The sequence below is a fragment of the Pecten maximus genome, chromosome 6 (assembly GCF_902652985.1).
Source record: "Pecten maximus chromosome 6, xPecMax1.1, whole genome shotgun sequence".
Lineage (NCBI taxonomy): Eukaryota > Metazoa > Mollusca > Bivalvia > Pectinida > Pectinidae > Pecten > Pecten maximus.
In genome coordinates, this window is record NC_047020.1 from 22377304 (window position 1) to 22401749 (window position 24446).

General features: G+C 35.6%; 1 protein-coding gene across 1 annotated transcript; it reads right to left on the reverse strand.

The window, feature by feature from the left end:
- Window positions 1-869: 869 nt before the first annotated feature.
- LOC117329255 lies at window positions 870-20626 on the reverse strand. Its single transcript, XM_033887111.1, has 16 exons — window positions 20311-20626; window positions 18854-19083; window positions 18485-18593; window positions 17617-17849; window positions 17132-17266; window positions 15099-15266; window positions 12586-12722; window positions 12291-12396; window positions 11887-11970; window positions 11299-11479; window positions 9247-9336; window positions 8057-8134; window positions 6870-6927; window positions 5822-5875; window positions 4394-4581; window positions 870-4121 (listed from the first exon to the last, which is right to left on the reverse strand). Exons 2-16 carry the CDS (start codon window positions 19022-19024, stop codon window positions 3463-3465), a joined length of 2451 nt encoding a protein of 816 aa, XP_033743002.1. The 5' UTR covers window positions 19025-19083; window positions 20311-20626; the 3' UTR covers window positions 870-3462.
- Window positions 20627-24446: the final 3820 nt, after the last annotated feature.

Below are 24446 nucleotides of genomic sequence, written 5' to 3' on the forward strand. Positions count from 1 at the left end.
AATTCAGTATCGTTCAGATGTTCAATTATATATAAAATACTGTTATAAACGCTCACAATACATATTGATGATGATTTTTTTACTATAATTACCTATTTCCACTATTGGGCCCCGCCCCTCTGGTTCCGTGAGGGTCAGAGTCAACATTTATGCAAAATCTGTTCCCTTTCCCTAAGGATGTTTCTGACCATATTTGGTTCAAATAAATCCATTCCGTGCTTTGAGACTAGTAGCGATTTTAAAAAGTTACTTCTACTTCAACTATTGGGCCCCGAGGGAGCCCAAGTCACCATTTGGCACCCCTCATTTGGTTCAAATTCATCAAGTACTCTTTATGACTACTAGTGATTTAAAGGATTATCTATAATTCCCCTGTTGGGCCCCGTGCCCCTGGCCCCTTTTGAGTCGGTCACCATTTACAAAAAAAAAAAAAAAAAAAAAGTTTTCTCTTCTCCAAAGGATGTTTCTGGCCAAATTTGGCTTAAATCCATTCAGTACTTTATGACAAGTAGCGATTTAAAGTAAATGTTGACGGACGGTGGACAGATGACACGCCATGGCATAAGCTCAAGCTAAAGTTAAAGATAGGGTAATCCCTCAAGTCAAGAAATCAAAATGGTAAGTCTTCAAAATTATCTCCCTCTTTATTTGCATACTTCTATCTCCTTGGCCAGTTCTGTTGTCAGCGGATCTCCAAAAGGAAAAAATTAAAATTAACCCCACCCCCCTTCTTTCCCTTTTTCTACCTCTAATTTCCCCTTTAAGGACCCCACTTTAGCAAAAATGGAATATATTCAGCAGTATATATATCCATATTGCCTTTATCAGAGCTTTCAACAAGACAAACAGAAAAAAGTCACACAAACTAATTTCAACAATTTAATATACATGTACAAGGAGCTTTCAACAGGACAATAAGAATATATCAACAAAAACATTAACAAGATAATGTACATGGAACATACAACAGGAAGAAAACTACATACATATCCTATTGATTTATTGGGAGATGAGTGTGTGAACTCTTGTCCAGACAGTTAAATACAAAACTAGACTTTGTTCTGACAACAGGTAATTTCTGCCTGTCATATATATACCTTATATATACTTTGCAGAAAAAGTATTACAATAAGCAACATTATCGTAATAGACAGATTTAATTATATAGAACATAAAGAGAAAAATTTGGTGAATAAGCAACATTAAAATAAATGGAATCCAATGTACAACTTCTTAAATCATATGAGCAATCAGAGCACCTACATCATAAATGTTTTCAGAGAGAAACTGTACATACTAAACAAGTTGATATATTATTCAATATAATGTTACCTAACAGGAAAAAGTGCAAACATGATTGTCTATTTTCAATTTCAATACCGGTTACATAACATGAGAATATGTACCATTAAATAAAATATCAATAAGAAATACATACAGAAAATTATTTTATGAAATTAAAGTTTGGTGACACAATGTTAATAACAAACAATCTAAAAGTCATTGTTGATGACACAATCATTTTCTAAGCTCTTCATAATGAACAAATAGAACTTCAAAGAGATCTCAATAAATTGCTGGAATGGAGTGACACTTGGCTACCAAAGTTTCATGCAGACAAGTGTAAATATATGCACATCGGTAAACAATCACTATGCAGGGAGGAAAGGTTCAGTCTCAGAGATACACCTTTACAGCCTACAGAGAAGGAATAGGCTATCAGAGTCATTATAGACAAAGATTTAACTTCCTAAGACCATATATGGGAAAAAATAAAACAAACAAATTCTACATTTGCAATGATCTGTCTATCATTCTGCTACTTGGACGAAAATTCATTTGTTCCGTTATACAAGTTATTGGTTTGTGTACATTTGGATTATGCCTGTCAAGTATGGAGTCCCTCAAAGATAAAATAAAAGGTGTACAAAGAAGGGCCACAAAACAGATCCCTGGCTTTGCAGATCTAAGTTATCTTAAAATACTTCACCGGCTAAAGCTTCCTAATGAAGGATAAGAGGGGAAATGACTGCCTTGTACAAAATTGTAAACAACATCTATGATGAAGTGGAAAGTACGTATGGGATAATATGACATCTACTTTGTAGAGGACATTCGAAAATGTTACATCAGTATCAACCCAGGATATCAACAAGGGCAAACTTTTTCTCAGGGAGGACAGTCAGGACATGGAACATGGTTTATAGTTTATTTTATTGAACGTCCTATTAACAGCCAGGGTCATTTAAAGGGGCATTCCTTCGTTTGAATAAAGTTTCGGTTGTCAAAATGGAACTTAATGAAAAAAATGTGATTTTCCCAAGTAGTAAAAGTTTACATTATTACGGCAGTTTTACTCGCAAGGTAAACCAAAGTTCTTCAAGTATTAAGTCCTAAAATGTTTAATTCGCCCAGAAGTATCACTAATTACCACAAAGACAGGCAGTATTTGTGTATGATTATCATTTTTCGGTACATTTCGGTGTTAATTTCATTACTAGTAGGCACAAACACTCGTATAATCCTTGTTTGGACATAGATTTCATCAATACAAATTTTGCATGTTTCTGCAGTCTTAAAGACCTGCCAGATTTTGGAGATGGAGGAAAGCCAGAGTACTCGGAGAAAAACCACCAGCCTACGGTCAGTGTAAGGCAACTGCCTCACATGGGTTTCAAACTCATGACCCAGAGGTGGAGATCAAGCTACTGGGAAAGTATCGGGACACATTAACCACTCGGCCACCATGGCCCTACCAAGAGGAAGTGATAATGGCAGAAAATGTGAACAATTTGAAAAATAGGCTGGATAATCACAAGGGAAAAAACAAAATATTGTACAATTTTAAAGCTATAATTCAGTGATGTAGCTAAATCTTTATTCATAAATTGTATGTATTGAGTCTGGTAAAGAAGATTTATCCAGCACCAGAAAATCATGGGTGAAAGTGTCCTGGTTCCTGAAATAATAAAAAACTGGTTTTGTCAAAATATAACACAGGCATATATGGGGGAAAGTATTTCCAAAATACTGAGATTAGTATTAATACTGAACACTTTCCTCCATGGAAAAGAATCCAAACTAATCTAATGTACTAAAGGTAAAATTGTCAATAAGTACAATCCAATGATATACAAACAACTTTCAACAACATTCAAAATATGTAATTAATAAACCCAGAATTAATAAACCCTGAAAACATTTCTGAATGCAACTGGATCTGACATTCATGAAACAGTGCTAAAGCTGTAATTCAGTGATGTAGCTAAATCTGTATCCATAAATTTTATGTATTGAGTCTAGTAACGAGGATTTATCATGCACCAGAACATAAACCTAAACTAATCTAATGTACTAAAGGTAAAATTGTCAATAAGTACAATCCAATGATGTACAGTTCTAAAGTTCACTATACAATTCAACCCCAGTTGCTGTCACTAAAAATGGGTAACATTTAAACCTTTAAATTGTATCTACACCATTGTCATCACTGTTATAGTTTTCATCGAAGCTATCCCCATCAAGACTTTCAAAGTCTTCTTCATTGGTATCAGCATCTTGCTCTATACCAAGGATATTGTTTATAATTTCTTCTATTTCTTTATCTTCCATAGCCAGTTGTTCTGCAAATAACTTCTTCTTGTAAAAACATTCAAAATAAGGAACATTAATAAACCCAGAAAACATTTCTGAATGCAACTGGACCTGACATTCATGAAACAGTGCTTCTTTTGTTAGCACTGCAGTTGCAAGAGCATTGTCTTTATAATGCTCTTCAAGCAAATCTTGAATAACAGTATATTGTTGTGTATGCCACTGTAGCACAGATTTCATCTCATTTTGAACAATGTCCTTTTCTTCTTTACATCGGTCACATAAACACAGAAGGTCTACAGCCTTTTGCTTTTCTGCCACTGGTACCCTTTGGTGGTTCTCTTGAATGTGATCAGATGAAAGGTGATTCCAAAGTTCTGAATCTACACTTTTCACATCGTCAAAAGATATTGTTCTTGGCAAAGGATCCAAATCTCCCACCAAATTGAACTCTTCAATTTTTTTCCTCATTTCTGTGTTCATCTTCTTGATCTGAGTGTTCAACCTTTTTGCCACTGATTGTCCTCCTTTGAATGAAAAAAATGCATCTAAAATAAACAATGATACATAATAACATGTATTGTCAAAGCAGAATCATTATCTACAAACAATATATTAATAATTATTCAAAAAAATAAATTGGCTTTAACTTACATATAATAACAAACAATAAATGTAATGAAATGTGAAGAAATTTTAAATTGTTTCTGGTACAATACCACAAAATGATAGTAATAAAATACTACAGTAATTTACTTTAGATGTGTATTTTACTTGCATCAATTTATTAACAACGTACTAGCATATTTCTTTACTAATTCCAGAAGGTATGTCCTCTCTACTGCAGTTTGCCTCAGTCCTTTTAAAATAGCTCTCTTTGTTTTTTCTTGCCCAGATTCTAAATTTTGTTTGTAATCTGAATCACATTCTTCCCACCTTCTTGGGAGTTGATGTTTTTTCTCACATCTTTGCACTGATTTTGTCAACCTGCAATAAAAGCGTTCCAATACAGATAACTCATGTCTGTAAGATTAGTTATTGAGATTATAATGGTACAAGTTCTGTACATAAATATTTTCTTACTTTTTAATAATGAATTTTACAATATCCCCACAATCTGCGCGAGTCAATGGTGAATTGTGTTAATTAGAGACTAACTAAGATAACCCAGTAATATAGTGACCAGTTGCCATAGCAACCATAATTTTGAGAAAAAGAAAGTGAGATGCACATCTACACATGGTCCTCTATATTTATGTGAAGTTTCATTGAAATCGGCCTTTCAGTTTAGGAGTTGTCCATACAAACTTAAAGTTATGGTTCTTATCAGAAAACATGTTTATAGTGACCAGTTGCCATAGCAACCATAATTTGGAGGAAAAGAAAGTGAGATGCACATCTACACATGGTCCTCTATTTGTGTGAAGTTTCATGGAAATCGGCCATTCGGTTTAGGAAAAGTTGTCCGGACAAATTTAAAGTTACAGTTCTTATCAGAAAACCTGTTTATAGTGACCAGTTGCCATAGCAACCATAATTTTGAGAATAGAAAGTGGCATGCACATCTATACATGGTCCTCTATATTTGTGTGAAGTTTTATTGGAATAGGTCCAACTTTCTTCTTCCTAATGTCCAACTTTCTTTTTTCTAATGACAATGCCTCACTTTTGGCCTTTAGTTGAGCGTTCGCCGCTGTGAGGAAGGCTTTGGGTTCTGTCCCCTAGCCGAGACATACCAGAGTCTTTAAAAATGGTAGTTGCTACTCCTGCTTAGCGCTCAGCATATTTGGCGTGGGACGACTGGTTCGCCCGTTGTCAGTATAATGTGACCTGGTGGGGTGTGCTGCTGGGTGTCTTCGGCAGTATGCTTCAGTGAGGTAGCACTATAAATCGGCAAATGTTCCGGCCTATCACAAGGAGACTTAACATGAACATACCGCAGTCTCCCAAAACACACATACGCACTCACCACACGCATGCATGTCGCATGCACGGGAGGCCGTCCTTAAATGACCTTAGCTGTTAATAGGACGTTAAACAAAATAAACCAAACCAAACCAAACCAAGCCCTTCGGTTTAGGAGGAGTTGTCTGGACAAAATGTGTCTACAGAGGGACGGACGGACAGAGGGACAGACAACCTGATTCCAGTATACCCCCCTAACTTCGTTGCGAGGGTATAAATATATCCCATTTTGTCATGAACACATATAAAAATGGAAAATAACCTTTCTTCTTCCTTTTTCAAATTCCCACCATCTGCGACAGATAAAGAAGCAGTTCTGTAAGAGTGAGATAAGAAAGAGGGCTAGAAATTATAGTAAAATTACAGCACATGAATATTTTGTCATAATTTCAGTCAATGCCTCTGAACTTTACCTGATCATGCACATATATTTTCATTTCATTTTTGTCATACTGGTAAGTATTGTGTCTTCCACAGGATTATATCAATTCAGTTAATACATATAAAATCTGGTCTTAAGTATGATTGTTCTCCGGGGGCTAATGTTATTTGTAGAATAATGCTATTTGTAGAATAATGAAATTAATTGTAGTCTTGTAACATAATTGGGTCAATTTAGCTTTCCAAAACGAGGCGGTAACTTCTACCTGTTATAGATTACGCATATCTACAATGTATAAGGATTATTGTTGGTAAGTTTTGTTGAAATCCCATTTCCTTTATATGAAAAGGACTAATAGTAATGCGAAACCATTCCAGAAGTCCCCCAAATGCCTCCCATATTCCCAAAGATGCAAATGTGGTCTCTATGGCAACGAAACCCATGCAGTTGAATTTGCAGTCCCTAAAACCCCTATAAACCAATTTTCAAAGAAATCAAACAATACCTAAATTTCGACCAATTTGAAGCCACCATGTGGTTACTATGGCAGCCAAACACATACAGTTGAATTTGCAGTCCCCTAATACCCCTATATACAAATTTTCATCAAAATTGGATAATATTTAAATTTATACCAATCAGAGGCACCAAGAAATGGCAGCCATTTTGATTTTTTCCAAAAACAAACATTGCCATTGTTTTCACAGTGCCATACTACACCTACGTACTAAATTTCATCAAAATTGGACGATAAATAAATTTCGACCAATCAGAAGTCATCTCTATGGCAGCCATTTTGTTTTTAATTAATTTCAACTTTGTTTATACAAAATTAAAGTTAATCTTGTAACCATCCCTTCCACCAAGTAATTTTCTGCTTAATTCAAAAGAGAAACATGTATCAATGAGTCAATATAAATACAATTACCCAACTTTCTGTAATCTGTTCAAATTCAGTGCATACGTTTCTTCCCATTTCAGCTCACCTGAGAAAAAAAAACAAAAAAAAACCATCTGAGTTATGATATATTTAAGTATAGTTGGCCCCTGTGACCTTCGAATGAAGGTCAAGGTCATCCATTTGAACAAACTTGGTAGCCCTTCATCCCAGCCTACTACAGACCTAATATTGCGTCTGGGCCTTTTGGTTAACAAGAAGTCATTTAAAGATTTAAGCATATTTGTCTCCTGTGACCTTGAATGAAGGTCAAGGTCATCCACTTCAACAAACTTTGTAGCCCTTTGTCCCAGCATGCTACTGACCTAATATTGGGTTTTGGGGCATTATGGTTATCAAGAAGAAGTTGTTTAAATATTTCATCATATTTGACCCCTGTGACCTTAATTGAAGGTCAAGGTCATCTATTTGAACAAACTTGGTTGCCCTTCATCCCAGCCTGCTACAGACCTAATATTGCGTCTGGGCCTTTTGGTTAACAACAAGAAGTCATTTAAAGATTTAAGCATATTTGTCCCCTGTGACCTTGAATGAAGGTCAAGGTCATCCACTTAAACAAACTTTGTAGCTCTTTGTCCCAGCATGCTGCTGACCTTATATTGGGTCTCTGGGCCTTATTGTTATTAAGAAGAGAGACCTTATTGTTATTAAGAAGAAGTTGTTTACAGAGTTTAGCATATTTGACCACTGTGACCTTGAATGAAGGTCAATGTCATCCACTTGGACAGACTTTGTAGCCCTTCATCCCAGCATGCTACACATCCAATATTAAAACATCCAATATTAAGTCTCTGGGCCTGTTGGTTATTGAGAAGAAGTTGAAAATGTAAATTCTTTACGACAGATGACGCACGACGGATGCTGCCGGACAAAAGGCGATCGCAATAGGTCAACTGAGACAAAGTCTCAGGTGACCTAAAAATAGAAATATATGACAAGTTGGTCTTGCCATATGGACTGCAAATGCCAAATAAACTTTGTTAACTCAAACTCATAAAACTTGACTTCACACAAAACATATTCAAGCTCATTCAACTAGAATACTCTGATAACTTGAAGTTTAACTGCGGTCCCATCAACTTTCAGACAACAAAGTCACTATAAGATATCATACAATAAAACAGGGAGAAAAGTCTCATGAATTTTAGAAGCGATACCTTCAATTTCTTCCGAATCTTTGCGTATTGTTCCATGTTCTTCATGAAACCATTCACGTACAGTTTCCTTTGTAATTCCTTAGAAAGAAAGTATAGTTACATTTATTTATCACATATAAACAAAATATGATAAATAGAGTGATTCTATATAGGGGTACTTTCTCTAAGAATAATAGTACCACCAAAAAGAACAAAAAAAATTAAAAAAAAAATTTTCAAAGAGGGATCTTGAGGGAGTAAGGCTATCTGTAATATTTAACAATATCCTGGCTACATTTTTTCTGTAATCTTATATAATTTTTGCTATGTTCACTCCAGTCTACAATTTCGATTGTCATATCCCCTACTTTCAAAATCTGCTGCCAACATCTTGCGAGCTTTCAAGAGGAATATCCCTTTAATACTTAACTGAGCAATACCGGTAACATCTTTGATTGCCGAACTCCAAGATGGCCACCTTTCGGCCATGTTGTTTTCCGATCAGTCCTAAAATAGGGCATGCTAAACTAGGGGCCAAAGGGAACCTACTTAGGGCTGTTCCATGAAAACATATTTGAGACGGGAGGAGGGCACTTTAATAAATTACAGGGTTCAAACTAAAATCACATCTATGGGTTGGTGGGGTTTGAAATAAATTGCTTCTGTAGTTAAGTGCACGTGATGTGTTTATACCATTTTTTACATTAAAATTGCTTCTTTACGTGGGTACCATTCACAAAAAAGTAGGTATGTGGGAGGGTCATCAAAATTTTAAATCACTTCTACAGGTGGGTCCCCCAGTTTGAAAGTGTCTTCCCCCCGTCCTTTATATGTTTTCCTGGAATAACCAATATGAAATTTGAGGAAGATCCCTTCAGTGATCTCTGGAAAATAGTGCAACAAGCTTCAATTTCCAAAATCCAACACGGCCACCTGTTTGCCATAATGCTTTTCAATCAGTCCCAAAATAAAGCATGTACAAGAAGGGACCAAGGGGAGCTGAAATTTGAGAAAGATCCATTCAGCACTTTCTCAGAAATAGCAGTCACCAGTATTGTTTACAGAGGGAGAGATGACGGAACATGGAGGAAAGGCGATTTCAATAACCCATCATCTGATGATGGTTGACAAAAAAATTATCCAGTGAAGTCCATGGAAAATTCTATATTTCTTAATTTAAATGTTTGCGTTGTTTTTGGTATGCATGTTACCTGGAAATGGTTGCAGTATTTCATCCAAGGCTGTGTTGGTAGTTTCAAGCATTTCTGTAGCCCTTTTCAATTTTCCTACAAGGCTTTCACCTGTTCAATATGTGGATAGTTTTATACAAATAAATATGTAGTTTTGTGTTAAAACTATTGCAGATGTAATTTTTTCTGCTGCATTTTGATTTTTGGGATTCATAAATTACCTATCTTTACTAACAACAATAATTGAAATAAAATTATGAATTGATTACGGAAAGAGTTATACTAGAGCAAAAACATGTTGGTTTAAGGATCTGCTCTTCCGAGGTTTCAGTGACATTGAAGTCTCTTTTCGATCTTGCATAAAAAGTTTTTTGTAATGTATAACAAAAAAAAATGGCAATTTTATAGCAAGATTGTAACTGAAAAATGTGTCAAAATTTCTGACTTCTCGTGTAAGTAAATTTGTTTCTAGAAGAATTTCAAAAAATGGTCCATTTGGTAGTAGTCATTTTGAAAATTGCTGTTTCTTGCATTTTGTGCAAGGCTCAAATTTCACATTCCATCATTGTGTTGGCAATTTTGAATGTTTCTAATTCATTTTTGCTGTAAAACTTTATCATATTCAATAGAATGAAAATAGTAAACAACAAAGTGGGAAATTACACAGATTTTACATTTTATTTTTACATTTTAGTGTAACTGGAGCACTCAAAAATATTTTCCCGAAAAACTGAAAAATAACAAAAATTAGTTACAAAAAAAAGCACACTGACCCCACATTTTTGTATCAGTTTTAGAAAGAAAAACCTTTTCCCATTTGATCTGCAAAGTATCTTAAAAGTTTGTGAGCAGAACTCTTTATATTAAGTGTTAAATCTAGCAAAAATAGTAAAAAATTGGGTATTTCATACTTCAAAATTTAGAGGTAGGGGTTACATAAATTGCTATTCTGATTAAAAAAAAAATGGCCAGATCAATTTAACTTCCAAATTTAAAAAGAAGATGCTACTTTTGTCAATTCCAAGACCATTAATACATATCTGATAGTACACTTTTAGATATTGCCTTGATTTGTTGTGGGTATGGTCAAAACAGCAGAATTCTTGTAAAATCACGTCAAATTCTAATCTTTGATCAACAATAGCTCAAAAACGAGCACCCTGACATTTGATTTTCTTTTCATTTTTTATATCTCTGTATTCTCCCCTTTAAAATGAGGCATACAATTAAAATAGTTAGCCATCAGAAATTTTTTTACTTTTCACCAGAGCAGATCCTTTAGACATGTTAGTTTGCATAAATTTTTACATACCGTATTTGACCTAATAAGGGCGCAGGGCGCGGGTAATTGACAGTGGGGGCGCCCTTATTAAGATTAGTTATTCTGAAGTTTTATGAAACAGACTATACCTTATAGCAGAATACCCAAGGTTGTGGAAACGGTAAAATATTCAGTCATAAAAATATTCCAGATGAAGATATCTATTCATTATCATATATTAAGCTTAAACATCACTTGAATACTCCTGTAAACTTGTAAACCATGCCAGCTGATCTTTAGACCAGAGAACGTGTGTTCCACCATTTATGTTCAAATGGAACTCTTTTGTGTTCTATTTATAGAAACAGGTGATTTCCCAGATCATATTAGACATCGTTTTCTTTGACCTAATAATTGATTTACAATGTCTTTTACTAGCTTTCTGTTCTGAACAAAAGTTATTTATCAACAAGAATGAAGTCTTTACTTTATCTTCAAGTAAAGATGGTAAGTTATTATTTGTATGTGTGTTTATTTTTGGGTGCTCTTTGCACTGACATGTCATCTGTAGCCTGTAGGAATACACAAAATGTGGCGAAAACACGTGTTCCAGTTACTTAATTTGCTGAAGAAAATTGAACACATAAAGTAGCAAAATATTTCACATGAATTATTACTTTTGAACACCATTTTGACACTCAGTCAAAGATTTATTTCCTTGAAAAAAGGTAGGGGCGCCCTTATTAGGGCAGGCGCCCTTATTAGGTCAAATACGGTATTCATATTGCATTAAAACGAAAACATTTAGTTACCTAATGACAGCTTTACTTTTTGCCCATAGTGGATAAGTCCATCCACCAATAGATCAATACGATTTTCTGGAGTCATTTCTTTGGTTATTCTTGAAAATTTTCCAAGATAGGACCATAACCTTTCCATCTGTTCCCCATCTGTCAAGCCTAATCCAGCAGTTCTCCGTGGGCTGTACAAGAGCTAATAATAAACATTTTTGTCATACACATTGAATATAATCAATCATGAACATTGTAAATTTATATTTAAATCATATTTAATAGCATTGGACAAGAACATAATATAATTGCCATAAGAGTAGCAGTGTGAGACTGCAAATATACGTAGTAATGATTATACGAGATCACTCTCTATGCAGTGGAAGGCATACAAATTTAAAAAGATTTTCTTGCCTTGCAGAAAACACAAACATGCACTTGACAGTAAAAAAAAGAAATGTTGTACAATATTACAATGAAGTCTTACAAAGGAATTATACTGCTGTTGACTTCAGAATCAAATCAATCTGACACTAGCCAGCCATGTATCAAGAAATATTATTTTTTATGTATCTAGATTCCTCTTCAAAGTTACTTTTTAGTACAAACCTGGCAAGCCATTTTGTGTCCATAACAATGAAAGATGGGAATTGCCAACTGGACATTACTCAAAATGTCATTTCTTTCTCTCTTCTGAAAAGCAAATGAAAAAATTTTACTATTAAATAGCAATAAATTACTGTGGATATGACACTTTATTTTTAACATTATTTATAATATTCGTGACAAATTGCAAAATAAATAAATCAGTGCAGGAGATATAAAAACTTTTCCCTTTAACATCACCTGATGAATTCATTACTTCATATAAATTGGATTAACTTGACAAAGGTTTACTTATTAAGTGTATTTTATGCTCTAAACATGATAATGTTTTGTTTTTTTTTAAAAACAGTTATGATGATATCAAGGAGCTTACAGTTTTTGACTATTTATCCTACTATACAACTTACCTTTAGATGGTTATGAAGCATACAAGCTATGTCATACATAATGCATAACTGACTATCATGGTGATCTTCCATCATTTTTTGCAAGAGGTAAACAGAATATCCCAACCTGTAAAAGTTGTTTCACATCATTCAGATCACTCTGACTATATGTAAGAATCAGTAAAACAATGTGCAAACATTTATTCATATAAAGCAAGGTATAAATGATGGTATACCATGTAAATGTATTCCAATTTGTAATATAACTTTCAGTTTTTCAACAGTATTTAAAACATGTGTACAAACCAAACTGTACCTTTCTCCATGACGCAAACTGAAAAACTTCTGAGGGAATTCATGCCTGCAAGCAGATCCAAAGACTGCAGTCTCAGATAATTTGCTAGTCTTCACTTTGGAGCGTACATTATTTCCAGCTTGGAAATCACTACAGTCCTAAACATTACAAAAAAGAAAAAAAAAATGGTTAAAGACCAACGAAATTCAAATATCATTTAAAAGTCCCATTGTGCTTTTGTAAACTTTATGCTAAATAAAACATTACTATTTCTTTAATATGAGCTTTCTTCAATTTTATTTCTTTCAAAACAGAATGGCTACATTCATGTATTAAATAGTCATGTATCAAAAATCTAAAAGTCAAATGAGAAATTTCCAGAGGGTAAACAGAAAGAAAACATGGCAGGTAGAAAACAGAAGGTGAGTTATTAGTTATCATATTGTGTTTTTCTGAATTTTATTTACTATCATTCACAGCTTTGTAAAACATACAGTGTACTGTATTTGACCTTATAAGGGTGTAGTAGGAGTGGAAAAATGCGCGTCGAGACCGGGGTTCAAACCCGGGACCTCCGAACACTAGCCGGATGCTCTACAGATTGAGCTACCTGGTCGCCGATGATCGACCCGGTCCAGTTCCGCTACACTCTTCCCTCCTTTTTTTTTAAGTCTTCGACCCCGAAGACTTCACAACTCACAACCCAGGTTCGGGTATCCCCTTGTCAAGTATTCACATCACTTGAAACAAGGTTTGGTCACAGGCACCAAATGTAATAGGAGTGGAAAAATGCACGGCCAGACCGGGGTTCGAACCCGGGATCTCCGAACACTAGCCGGATGCTCTACCAATTGAGCTACCTAGTCGCCGATGATCGACCCGGTCCAGTTCCGCTACAAGGGCGCCCCTACCTTTTTTCAAGGAAATAAATCTTTGACTGAGTGTCAAAATGGTGTTCAAAAGTAATAATTCTTGTGAAATGTTTTGCTTCTTTATGTGTTCAATTTTCTTCAGCAAATTAAGTAACAGGAACACAAGTTTTCGCCACTTTTTGTCTATTCCTACAGACGACATGTCAGTGCAAAGAGCACCCGAAACTAAACACACATACAAATAATAACTTACCATCTTTATTTGAAGATAAAGTAAAAGAATTCATTCTTGCTGATAAATAACTTTTGATCAGAACAGAAAGCTAGTAAATTACATTGTAAATCAATTATTAGGTCAAAAAAACGATGTCTGGGATGATCTGGGAAATCAACTGTGTCTATAAATAGAACACAAGAGTTCCATATGAACATAAATGGTGGAACACACGTTCTCTGGTCTAAAGATCAGCTGGCATGGTTTACAACTTTACAGGTATATTCAAGTGATATTTAAGCTTAATATATGATAATGAATAGATATCTTCATCTGGAATATATTTATGACTGAATATTTTACCGTTTCCACAGCCTTGGGTATTCTGCTATAAGGTATAGTCTGTTTCATAAAACTTCAGAAAAACTAATCTTAATAAGGGCGCCCCCACTGCCAATTACCCGCGCCCTTCGCCCTTATTAGGTCAAATACGGTATATGAGAAAGGAGTAAATAGAGTGAGAGGTAGATCAACAACGCAGGGGTTATTCTAATGTTTGAAACTTAACACGGTGATAAAGTTGTCAAACATGATATTCATGGTATTTTTAGTTAATAACTTCATTTATAAAACTCTATGGTTTTCAAACTTATATGACAATGTCATTATCATATATGGTCTTTAATTAATCAAAAATTGCATGTAACAAAAACATAATGGAACTTTATGCATCAACCAAGAGGCAATCAATTACTTTAATAAATGTGTTTAGTAACTAGTTACTAAGAAAACTGTTTAACAAGAGGCCCAGAGGGCCTGTATCACTCACCTGGTTGGATTTGACCAAATGTCAAAATATGTTCATGTTCAATTTGCCAATAGCTTTATTTGTTGATTTCTAACAATGATTTATATGGTTATGGAAAAGGGATCTCAACTGCTTCAAAGATAAAACCCAGAAATGAAGTTCACCTTCTCTCAGCCCTCAGTCCCATCATTTGTACAATTTTGAATCCCCAACCCATAGGGGTGCTAGTACCAGTCAAATATGAGTGTTATGGAATCCGTTGCTTATATATATAGTTCCAGAGAAGAAGTCATATATATCAATAAAGCCAAATTGACCACTTTTTGCCCCACCCCTCAGGCCCCCGGGGGGTCAGACCAACCATTTGTGCAATTATGAATTCCCACCCCATAACGAAGCTACCAGTCAAATTTTGTTCAATCCCGATCAGCAGATATGAAGAAGAAGTCAATTGTTGACGGACGGATGGATGCCCGATGTCACGGTATGGCATAAGTTCCCAGGTGAGCTTATAAATACAACTCAGATTGGCAGTATGTAACTTATACATGCATGCTAACATACTGGTATTCCAATTATCGATCTACATTTTCCATAACCATTACATCATGAATTTTATTAATCTGTCAACGCAACTTACCACATTATCATTTTTACAGTCAGCATTATATTGTGAAATAAAGGAGTCCACATCCTCTTGATTCAAGAAAAACCTTCCCTTGTGTTTCGGTTCATTCCAAGAATGCCCTGAAGATTGTTTTCTCACAAGCTGAAAGTCAGCATCAAAGGAAATGGCCTTAAGTGGAACCTATTTCACAGAGAAAAAAAAAATATCTTTAGTACATGGTGTGCTAGGATACATTCAGTAATCATTTGTGTAGGTCATTATTTGATGACCTGTGGTTTTGACCAATCAGCAAGCTACATAATTCAAAACTGTTAGTGTTGGATAATTGAAAACTTCTGTTCTTGTTAACAAAAACATCCTTGATCTGTATAAGTCAAATGAAAGACTGATGTTTTTTTATCTTCTTTCCCTCTTTTCTTTAAAACATTTGTTAACATGAGGAACCTACATATGAAGTCTATACAGAAGCCAAAGACTTCAATTGTTAAAATTCAACATTGCTTCTATTGTCAAAATCTAAGATGGCTGCCTGTCGGACATGTTATATTCTTATCGGTCCCAAATTAGAACAATGGGGACCAATGTATGAAAGAGAAAAATCCATTCAGTACTTTCCATGAAATAGCTATAACAAATTTCAAGTTTAAAAGTCCAAGATGGCCGCTTGTCGGCCATGTTGTTTTCTGATCGATCCCAAAGTTTATTATTCATAGCTAGGGATCAAGCTTAATGGAAACATACATTTATGAAATTTGACAAAGATCCATTCAGCACTTTTGCAGAAATAGCGGTAACAATTTTCATTTGTCCAAATACATTTAGATGGCCATCTGTCGGCCATGTTGTGTTCCAATCAGTACCAAAACGAAACATGCACAACATGCATGGTACCAAGGAGAACATATGCAGTAGGCTATACTGTATAGTAACTTGTCAAAACCGGCCCGTGTAATCTGGATCCCTGTCTATTCTGGCTTTATTGTTTGGTCCCGGCATTTTCCCTAATATATTAATTTTCCCAAATATATTATAGTTGACAAAACTTATATAATCCGGAACCTATCTATTCTGTAAACCGGCGTTGTTTAATTGACCATGGTATAAGCAAGTCTCTGGTTATAGCCTACTTCTAAAATCGACCTAGTCTACTCAATCTAAACAAACACTTCGAAGACTTTCACAATTATCGATTATTCAGGGTAACGACGGTGTCGCTGTTTGAAGTGCCCAATGGTGTGATTTACCTGTAATTTTAATTGGCAGCTCGACGTGGTGGACGACTATTTACCACCCCGAAAGGATTACCGTTATATATTGTAAATACTTCTCAAATGTGTTCTTGAAAAATAAAGCACACACGCGTGCATTTCTAGCGTCCCGTTGATACAGAAATAAGAATGCCCGGATGTTGATACCGAGAACGACTCGGAATAGGCCTACTTGAGCTTGCCTTACACGAGAGACAACCACGGAAAATGATTTGGTCTGTCACTAATTAGATGGTAAAATCCTTGAGGAAACATACCGTTATAATGAATTATTTAAACATCCAGATCGTGAAACGGCCGACTTTTCCTCTGTTGTGTAGTAAGTAATTCAATAGTCGGATGTACATTTTCTTTGTTTTAAATAAAGTCAAATCCATTCTCAGATGTTGATTATTACCGATCTCTAACCGGATAGTCCGATACCCGTGTAAACCGGCGAAATAGTCCGGTCCCAGTTACGTCCGGTTTAGACAGGCTGTATTGTATTTGAAATTTCAGGAACATCTATTTGGTGCTTTCTGAGAAATATCGAGAAGTAACGAGAATTGTTTAGATGGATGACGGATGATGATGCAGGACGATTTGAATAGCCCACCATCTGAAGATGTGAGCAAATAAGAACTTATCATAGCATTCTGTGGGATTCTTAAGTTAATTACAAGGGAACGAAATAAGGATCTAATTTAAATCAAACTGTAATATAAATTAAAGCTACCAATTAAAATGCATGATGAAGTAAATACAAATATAACTTAATTATAAAGGAAAAGTCCTTACTTTGAAACAGCCTGGACATGTTGTACCATCATCCAATCCATCACTAAAATAATGTCCAATATGTTCCTGTTGGTACATAAATTGACGGAACTGGTCTACTGTTTCATCTTTCAAAATTTTGTACAAGTCTTTCACCTAAAAATAACAGAAGGAAACAGCAATCAAAATCCTAAAAAACAAGTCCTTTCATTCAAACAAGGAAATCATACATGCACACATTTGCAATATTTTTTTTCTGTTCAAATACCTTTCTCAATTAATGATTTTGAACAAGAAAACCATGACACTGAAGTTCCCCATATAAAACAAATATAGAGAACCCCCCCCCCTTTATATCTGAAATGATAACACTTATTCAATACCCTTCACATACCTTGATGCAGTAGATAAAATTCATAGCAAACATAAACACACAAAATTGTATGTACTGGTACATCGAAACAAGGGACATTACTCATTATAATACATATTTATTGAAAATGCACCTTATTGGACATTGAGGATCTGTAATGCTTGGAAAGCCTAGTCCTAAGTGCAGCACAAAACCCTTTTACAGATACTTGACATTCCAGCAACAATGACACTGCCCACTTCATGAGTTCAAGATGAAATGCTACATTGGCAATCTTTGGTGAAGATGGCCAGAGGTTATAGCGGATCAAAGTTCTTGTCTCTCCTTCACACAAGCAAAATCTGATAGTCCTTACATGTTGTCTTCCTGTAACAGATTACAATGTTTTTTTTTTCAAATTTCTCAAACACACTAAGTCTGATTTATGTAAGATACATATATATATATATATATTGCGAATTTCAATATTCCACAGGTCAATTGGCAATTAACTCATCAATTTGTGTAGGTTTTTAGACCTGTGAGTCCCAGGCAAAACGTTGCATTCAAGAGGCCCATGGGCTCGCCAGGTTTTAATTCATCTCAAACCATTTTAGTTGCTCCTTTATTTTCAATATTTCGTCCCAGCCTTTTTAGGTTTACTTTTGATCTTTATCATTGAGATAGCATTTCCTTTAAATATAAAAAGTGCTTGATCTTTAAGCACCAAGTTTTACCAAGTCTTTTTCAGTTGCTACAGTTTCAGCTTTCAATTCTATCAATGATCTTGCACATATATATAGTTGGTATACAGGGCATTCATTTTACCCTTGATTATCAAGATTCAAATAACCTTTAGGTCCAGATGAAGAGCTGTCAAAACTTAAATTATAAAGACATGTCTCCTGAAATTCAGGATCCAAAATGAATTTTTGGGAGTCAAAACATAGTTTCAGTGGTCAAGTGAATGCCCTGGTATATAGTACACCAGGGTTATATATACTTAGGTATTGTATACAAACCTTTGTCGTCTATTACAATTACTTCTTTGGTGTAAGAAGAGGAGCACTCTTCGTGGTGGAGTAGAGACCAAACTGGTGTTGGTTTAGCATACCCTATGAATGCTTGCATCTGGATGAAACAATAAATTTGGCAAATGAAACCATTTATTTTGAAATATCCTTTTTAATAAACAATGAGCTAAAGTGTAATGCTTTTGCACAGAAATATCTCTGAATTGAGAAGTATTTGCTAAATCTGCAAATAATGAGAGTCTATAGATTGTTTAGATTTGCAAAATAAATCTATAATGAGCAATGATATAGACTTCACCATAAAGTATGTCATAGAAAAGCCCTCATAATCAGTATGTTCTTATGATAGATTTTTACCTTCCAACATTCAAAAAAGTGTAAGTGGGGATGAGAGTGGAAACTGTCCAAGCAATTCTCACATAAATAGGACCATTCGAAACAGTCCAGACATCTAAAAATGTCAGACGACTCTTCCCTGCAGTTATTACAGATGTTTCCTGGTGTGTTCATCTCCAATGAGGCAGACATGAGATCACCAAATAACAATTTCCAATCAGCTTGTCTTTTTGACTTGGATTTGGCATAACCTGCAATCAAAACAAACAATCATGAACTGATGTACAACCCTTTTTTCACATTTAAACTTTTATAACCAATGCTGGTCCTAATTGATATCACACTGGAGTGATTAATTACTTGATATTCTAGAGCACACAAATAAAAAAATTCAAATATTGAGTGCCATGCACCTGTTTAAGTAATGTCTGGTCTTTCAGGGATTTTTTTTTTCTCCAGATTACTAGTACATATATTTATTTTTACCCTCATGGCTAATATGCAACATTTCTTTGTATACATATTACTTTATACCGTCAGACTTGTTTATAAAGACCGCTCAAGGGAGGCAGAAAAACGGTCACTAGAGACAGGTTGCCTTTATAGGCAGGTCAAAATTATCGCACCAACCAATTTACATGAAACTGCCATACATAACTTGTCATTGAACAGGGCATTCAGAAGACCAGTCAGAAGTCAAACAAATGCATAAACTTTATATATATATATATGGATACTTTTAAAAAAAATATTTTGTTCTGATTAATGCTAAATGTATTTAACAAATTATCTCCCTTTCTTTCTTAAATAATAATAAAAAAAAATTAATGAGTTACGTTTGTGTTACTACTAATAATTTTTTGACATAAAGTAACTTCTTTAAACCAAAAGATTTTTTTCTTACCCTAAATCCGGATATTTGTGGCAGTATACTACTTTTTATTACTATTGACTAAAGGTGGCGGCAGTACAAACGCTCGTACCGATGCATTATTGGCTTTCATGGCCAGTGTTTGTTCTTGAAGTCATGTATCCTAGTTGTAATCACAGAATTAACTGACCGTGTCAAATGAAGTCACCTATGCACAGTTCTAATGTAACGCACTTACCACAGGGGCATGCCTTTTATTAAAAAAATAAAAATAAATAAATATAAAAAGATATTTCTGGCTATTTTTAATAAAAGACTAAACATTCCCCTGTGCACTGACACGCAAGGTGACACGACTCCTCACATCGAGCCCCAGGCCAAGGCAGCTACAGTAATTATAGACTAACGGGTGGCAGAGGTATAACCAGGCCAGGGTTACATTGAAAAAGTCAATACTACTTGTTCTAAACATGAAAATAATAACTATCAATTTTAGACATCTATCTGCAAAGTTAGTAATCTAACCTTATTATGGGGATAATTTTTCTTTTCAAGAATAATATGACCTGAAAACCCTTCGTATAAAAACGTTTATTACAATACATACTACCAGAGCCACACTGTACGTGTGTTGATGTACTTGGTTCATTTTCTTCTTTCCCGGGACAATCCAGGGTAATTTCTGTACGCGAAATCCCATATGCAGGTTGCTGGTGCTGTGGTATAGATGCCTCTTCACTGACCTCAGATTTAAGTTTCCTTCGATCTACTTTTAGTAGTTGAGTTTTTTTCCTTCCATGAATATACGTTTGATACGAGGAAACTGTATTTTTTTTTTCTTATCACCTTCATGTTTCAGGTTAAGACATATGAAGGTTATCCTTCTTCCATTTCTGAAAATAATGCAAGATTTAAATTTTATATATTGCATCAAGCATTTAATATGGTTAAATTTATTAAATGTGAGAAGTTAAGATTATATATGCACTATCCACAGTAAATTTTAGTGCTGCAACGGTAATCCGTGGTAGGATATGTCGCGGTGTAAATGGCACGTTTCACGGTATTTTTTTCTCGCATCGCGGTATGCCACGGTTTTCCGTATCAGGCGATGTCCGGTTTTCTGCGTGGTAATTAGTATCGCCCAAAACCAGCATGGCGGCGGAAGCGCTTTCGCCGAGTGAGAACCGCCAGCTTCATTTAAATCACATATTTGGAAACATTGTGGATACCGTGTAACAGAAAAAAGCTGGTTTTAATGTATTTTATTGATCATCTGCGAAATAAATGTACCGTGAGACAAGTATCGCGATACGCATTGTATCGTGAGGGAAGCGTATCGTTGCAGCACCTAACGTTAGTCCACATGAAACAAGAGACGGAGAGGCTGACAGCCTATACTATACGGATCACCTGGAAATGCTATTCCCTTATCTAGCAACCATCTAAATTTTCCTATTCATGTTGAAATCACATGTAATATAAACACTACTGTAAGCAGAAAACAGAAAAAAGCACCAATATTCCAACACGGCAAACAGAATTGCTGTTATCATTATGGTATGTTCTGTTCTGTGACTTTTACACCAACTCTCCTATTCATCTTAAATTGTTTCAGGGGCAAAATGTTAATCTTTAATCCCCATGTCCTAAAACAAGTCAAGTTCACCCTTTTTGGCACTGCCCCTTAGGCCTCATGGGGTTGGGACCATATAATTCAAAATTTTGGTTGCTGTTTGGCCAAGGAAGCTTCCTGCCAAATGTTTACAGAGGCACGACGCACACAGCAAGACGGACGGCGACAGACAAAAAGGGATTAGAAACTTTCTAGCTTCTATGTGCACCCCCCATTCCATTATATTACATGAAGATATGGGAGAGTTTACTATATATATACAGACAATCAATTGGTGTTTTTGAAATAATCGCAGCATAATTAGCGGCTAGACGCTATGTACCATCATCTTGACGGTTATTTGTCGGTCCATTCTAACTTTGCCACCACATCAGGACATCAAAAAGTGAGCTCGAAATGGTTTTCCGTTCGTTATTCCACCAAATTTGGTGTTGGCATAAAAACTATACTGATACTATGTTCAAGGGTAGTTGCCCATCAATCAGGAACCGAGAAGAAAATGAAGGAAGTAATCAGTGCAATGAAATAATAATCGTTTTTAAAAGAAATTGAACTCGGTTTACCTGTTCTGCTCGGCTTCAAAGATGGCGGCAACTGACAGTACTCATGGACAGTTTAAAAAGCGACGAAATAGTCTCGCGAGATGTTTTGTTAGCCGCCGTTATCTTTCTGAGAAAGGATATTGTTAATGTTGCCGACTGTTTGCCAATATCGACTACTGAGTCTGCGCCGGATTTTTTGTTAGCCGCCGTTATCTTTCTGAGAAAGGATATTGTTAGTGTTGCCGGCAGCACCGGCTCCTGTACTGTTGTTATAGAAAGGCTAACAATTCTAACAACTTTCTTTTGGTAAAAGCTAACATGTTTCGGATCGGGTGATGTGTTAGTCCGGTTGTGTGTGTGTGTGTGTATGCGAGTGTGTGGTTTTTGTATTGTATCATTTCTGTACATGTATATATTTGTTGAACCGATGAGCCGTAAGGCTCAAGGAAATAAAGAACTTGAACTTGCCTGTTAAGCACTGTCTTGCAACCTTCTCCTTTAACAGTTTGTGCAAAATAAAGTTAATCGCGAACCCGTATATGGCTTTTATTTCTGTTCATTTAACGAATTTCTTCATTACTACAAATCTGTATTTAACCTTCCCCGGTAACATTTACAACAATCCTCTGTTGTGACAAACCAATTCTATCCACTTACAATCTCGTCTTCCTACCATCATGAGGGTAAGACTACGACTGTTTGAACTTTAGTATAAATGTAGATCTTGGTGTAAACGACCTCAGATGGCACGGTATCATTGCCTGACTTTATTTAGCAATAAATCGATAGTGGGCTGCACTCTTCATTCTCCGCTCTGTTGTTACCATGGAAGAGTTTCCCTGTCACTTTATCCCTGTCCGGTCTCCCTTCAGTCTATATCACAACCGTTATACATCACATTCAAGATTATGACAATCTGTCATATTTTATGAAACAACAATTGAATATCGACACAATAACGAAACCGTAATTCTAACACAAATCTATGAAACGAGGTCGACATTTGAACGACCTGTAGACTAATATAGAGACACTTGAACAATGGTAATACGACCAGATGTCCCGGAAGAGTAAGCGTCTTCTTCTTCACCAACGATAGCCCCCATGTAAATCGAGAACTGGGATGGTGACAATGAAACCATCAGGTTTATCTACGGGAATAGACCACCTCTAACTTCACGACAGAGATATGTCGACATGTTTAAAATGTCTAATTAAAGTAAATTTATCTAACGGGTATCGGACAACAGGCTATGCCTATTCAAGCCATCTCCCTTTGGATACATACATTTCAAGTAATGATAGAATTCAGTTATTGACATATTGATACTGGATAGAAACTTTATTTTTAAATAAATACTCAAAGTTCGATAGGTAGAAAACAACAATACACACTGACATGTTTGGTGTGTATACATATATACCTGCATACATAACTTAGCAACACAAATGACACATACAGAAACGTATATATCAGAATGCCCGATCAGCATGACTATGCTGCATAAAAAGATACTACTGTCTGTATCAGCATTTAAATTATTTTATAGCAGAACAAAGAGCAACTAATTAATCATTGATTTCAACGACCCGAAATCGCAATACTGAGAAATACTCATGAACATCGAGTCATTTTGACATGAAAGCGTCAAAGACAGGGGACGCAGGTATGTTAGTATCCAGAATCGGGTAAATTATAACAGAGAAATCTGAATTCTTGAAGTAAAATATTATTTATCATGAATATTACATCTTGATTGGATATTATGAAACACTTTCTTCGGATTTATTAAAATATCTAATATAATTTATTTCTTATATCGCAATTTTAACCTGCTGATCTGACGAAGGTGACAGTATAATCACCGAAACGTCACAAACAAAATCCATCACTGGTTGTTATATACGAGAGGGAATTCACTAACATCGCCGGATACCCACGGTTATAAGTGAAGCAGCGTAGTCTATGAACAGATCATTATACGGTGTATTACAAAAACCTTAATCACGAGTACGTTATTCTTACCACCAACATCTCCCGATTCCCCCGGGAGTTGACGCGGCTGAAGACAATATTTCCTGTGGTGTTTGCTTCCGGCGTCGACAGAGTGAGATCCATGTCTAGCAATAGAACACCTATAAGTATCTACTTTTTTTTCGTTATTGCTGCCTACAGCCATGGTAAACTGAACATTGGTTATCGTTCTATTATAAAAGTTGTATCCCTGAGTTTTGTTTATGTTTGAATGATAGCCGTCTGGGAATACCAGGTGTCTTAAACTCGAACCTTAATCTCTACCGAACCATTTCACTCCTGTAAAGCCTTAGCGATGTGGCGATGCCCCAGTGTTTTGTCACACGAAAGACAGGATGGCACTCTCGATGTGGGAGGGGACACTTTCGTGTTAGCCATTTACAGATACGTTGACACCTACCCACTCACGGATCACTAATATGACTTCCGGTACACTCGGGTACCACTGTGCTCGTCTCCGCTGGCTCTCTGGTATTCGGCGCCAAATAGGTGTTATATAACTTAAGTGTAAACACTAGCTTCACCAGACT